At 41.1% G+C, this 3,678-nt stretch overlaps 1 protein-coding gene across 1 annotated transcript in view; it reads left to right on the top strand.

Annotated features, from left to right (window-relative positions):
• Positions 1–3,678, top strand: part of LOC109299239 (sodium/hydrogen exchanger 10-like) — a 259,437-nt gene that overhangs the window by 244,539 nt on the left and 11,220 nt on the right. Inside the window, exons 25-26 of the mRNA XM_019519839.1 lie at positions 1,819–1,939; positions 3,082–3,143. Of these exons, the coding sequence (XP_019375384.1) occupies positions 1,819–1,939; positions 3,082–3,143 (183 nt within the window). The remainder of the gene's footprint in view (positions 1–1,818; positions 1,940–3,081; positions 3,144–3,678) is intronic.

Here is a 3,678-nt window from a genome sequence, read left to right as displayed (position 1 = left end):
TTTGTAAGACTACATTTGAGTAGCGCTCCAGTATTTCATCTGACTTTTTGCAGTTTTACCCTGTATCATTATGAATATAATTAAGAAGCAAATTTAAAATTAAGCCTAAAAAGACAGTTATTTAAATACTATTTAATGTACATAAATGTATACTATTTTACAAAAATATTTAAAAACTGTCTAAAAGAATTATATAAAATATATTTTACTATTCAAAGGTAGGTTCCCATCACTCCTCAGCCTTCCCCCCCTTTTCCTTAAACTCTGCATGGTTTTGCATCGGCTTGAACTTTTGATGCTCACAAAACCTGCAAGCAAATGTTTGGTGGTTCTACTAAGGTCTATAGTTTTTCCTTCAGTTTCTAAATAGTTTGCACAGAGGAAAATAAAAAAGGGAATTGGAGAGTATGGAGAGCTGGAATTAGGGAGCATGTAGCTCAAGGAAACCAAACAAACAATGAGACATGCACCCAGACAGTGGAAATGAAGAAAGCCTGATGAGAAGGGGGTTCAAAGTCATGGTGGGTTCAAGATAAGGGGAAAAAACCCTAGGAAGCTTAAGATACCTATTGGGTTCAAGAAGTTTACAAGCCTAAATGCTTAGTTGTATAATGTGAGTTTAACGCTTATGGAGATATGCCAGTCAACATTTATCTGCCATTATAAGTCTGTGTGCATAAAATATTTGAACATTTTTATGGCTTTATTACAGCTGCTGTATTTATTCAAATCCAAGACACCCCCTTCACCCCTGTATGGGCCAAAGTCAGAACCACAGCAACTGCCTGCCTCCATCTCTGCCTGCCCTCTGCAGCCTATGCCTCCATCAGTCCATCCCCTGCCTGGCCAATCAGCAGCAGCACAGCTCTGACCTGGGATGCTGCTGCATGGCTGGGCAGGGGCCATGCTTCCATGTGCTCCATGAGTCAGGAAGAGACCAGAGCCATGTCTGTCAGTGAGGAGGAACAGGGGGTGTAGGTATCAGAAGAGGCGGAAGGAGAGCACGGGAGCAGAAGGCAAGGGGGCTGCCCAGCACCCCCCAGCCACCTGTCCCCCCTGCTGTAGAAGTGGAGGCAGGGAGAGTGGGAAGGAGGGGAAAGACAGATTTCAAGGCAACCATCCAATAATTAAATTCTGTACCTTGAAAATAACAGATTTATAAAATCATCCATATATAGAATGGATTGGGGGTTGCCTTAAATACATAGTTGTCTTAGATTTGGGGAAATATGGTAATAATTATAAAACGCCTAAGTCTGTCTGTCCATAATGCTTTAGTCGCACTCTTATTGGCTGATGGAAACAGCCAATCAGAGTGTGCCAAGCATAGGGGAGTGCCGCCATGATTCTGAAGCCATGCTGAGGACTGGACAGAGGGTTGGGGAGCCAAGGCCAGCAGCACTGGACTCAGCTCCCCTACCCCATTCCCTGCTAGAGGCAGAATGGCAGCAACATGGGGTGTTAGGGGGCAGCACTCCATCCCAGTGCCCCCCTCCCCCTGTCATTCTTGACTGGCAATTGGCTAGTGGGAATATAAAACTGGAACTATCACACAGACCCCAGAGAGAAATACTTTAGATAATACTTATGCTGAATCACCTCACTTACAAAAATGAGCCAGGTAATCTGAAGAGCAAGCAACTACATAGACCTGATGAGTGCAAAACGCATGCCAAAATGCACTAGAAGTAGTACGTACCAAGAAAAGCATGAGGACAGGCTGCCATAAGACAGAAGTGTGGTACGTGAAGTAGGTTGTATAGAAACACTGTAGTGATGAGCTATAACAGCTTTTGGCTTTGGCAAAATTTTGTTTAGGTACAAGGCACAGCTGCAGTAACAAAACTTCTAGTTGTTCGGACTACTGCCAGCGTGAAGAGGAGGAGCAGTAGAAGATGTAGTAGCATCTGCCAGTATCATTCATATATTCGTAGACGGGGTGAGGAAAAAAATTTCACATTCATGGAATTATTCAAATATATGGAATTCAGCTCTTAATCATTAATAACAATTTTAGATAGTGTAGGAATTGAGAATAGAATATAATCCAAAACAAAACTGTTCGAGTATTAGCCAGAGAGAAAAGTATTAAAATTATGTATACTTAAACTCCCTCTCTTCCTACATGCTTAAGCCAGACAAAATACTGGACTCAACATAAACTTAGTGATATTTTAATGCACATACCAGTCTCTTCTGCCTGCCAGCTGCCTTTCCCCTATTCCATTCCTGCTATTTATTGTGTGACCTGTATTCTGGCAATGCCTAACCTTTCAGTATATGGCTTTGTAATCTTTAATCAGTTTAAAAAAAAAAAAATCTCATCTTCCCTTTCTAAAAAGAATGAGAAAAATTCAGTGATGGGCATCCATAAATTACACACGCCTTTACAACAGGTTTTAACCCTAAGCCTTCAACACTACAGTAGAAACAACCACTTGAATTTAAGGACTAAATGCATTAACTAATAACATCCAGTGTTATCTTCTGAGAAGCAGCCACTAGCAGAATAAACATGAAAACCAAAGAACAATATTTTCAGCGGTAAAGCCACAATGTTCTGAAACCCGACATGACTATGTGGCAGAGGTGTTTGTCTGCCATTTTGAAGATCAGGGTTCTACATACAGCTCATCTTTCAGTGGGGCATGAGACATTTGCTAAAGATGTATCTTCACCTCTGTGTGAAATAAAGATGTCAGACATTGGTGCATGCAGTGTGTAATAAAGCACTGAAGCTTTTGGCAGGATACACAAGTGAAAACAGTACTATGCAAACCACATGTGAAAGTAGGAATTTATTTTAGTTAAAATTTGGTTGAAATTAACAAAACTGAAGCCAAGACAGTATCCCCCTAATTCTAGGACTGTCCATACCCCTTGTTAAATTCTACACTTGTTGTTAATACCATAGAGGTGATAATGCTTTTAAATTAAAAAGCATAGGACAACTTTTTATAATGGAAACAAGGATTATTACCCTTCCCTTCTACAGCAAAAAGAAAATTTTAGGCCAAATGAATTCAAGTGGTTAAGCTTTTAGTAAAATATAGCTAATAAAGTATTTCCTTGCATCTGCAGCCACTGTTGGAAGTAGTATAAAAACAGACAATGAACAGCAGATTCCAGAAGACTCAGAATCAGTAAGTTTAACATCTATCTAGCAACAAGACGCTTTCAATTTATGCACATTACCCCACAGTAGTGGGGAACAGCATTAAAGTTCCAGGAAGCACTAAATGCTTAGGAAACTCCATCTGGTACAAAATGTTACAGCAGAGAGCTTCAGGTTATGATTAGCATCTTACCTCTCCTCTACTGTCTATACTGCTATTTGAATAAAATTCCTAGGCCTATCTCCAAGATGCTCTCTGCCTTGAGCCAAAAAAGGCTCTCTGATGGTTTCATAGTAGCTAGGGTCAGGAGGGACCTGAACAGATCATCTAGCCTGCCCCCCTGCCACAGGCAGGAATGCATGCTGGGTTCACAAGACCCCAGACAGGTGATCATCCAACCTCCTCTTGAATTTGCCCAAGGTAGGGGTGAGGACCACTTCCCTGGGAAGTTGGTTTCAGATTCTGGCCACCTAACTGTAAAATATTGCCTTCTTATCTCTAACCTAAACCTGTTCTCCATCAGCTTATTACCATTGTTCCTTGTCACCCCAGGTGGTGCTGG

Source organism: Gavialis gangeticus, unplaced genomic scaffold (assembly GCF_001723915.1).
Source record: "Gavialis gangeticus isolate Ggan-Ray unplaced genomic scaffold, GavGan_comp1, whole genome shotgun sequence".
Classification (NCBI taxonomy): domain Eukaryota; kingdom Metazoa; phylum Chordata; order Crocodylia; family Gavialidae; genus Gavialis; species Gavialis gangeticus.
The sequence above is the reverse complement of the archived record's forward strand: the minus strand, read 5'-3'. Positions and strand labels throughout refer to the sequence as shown.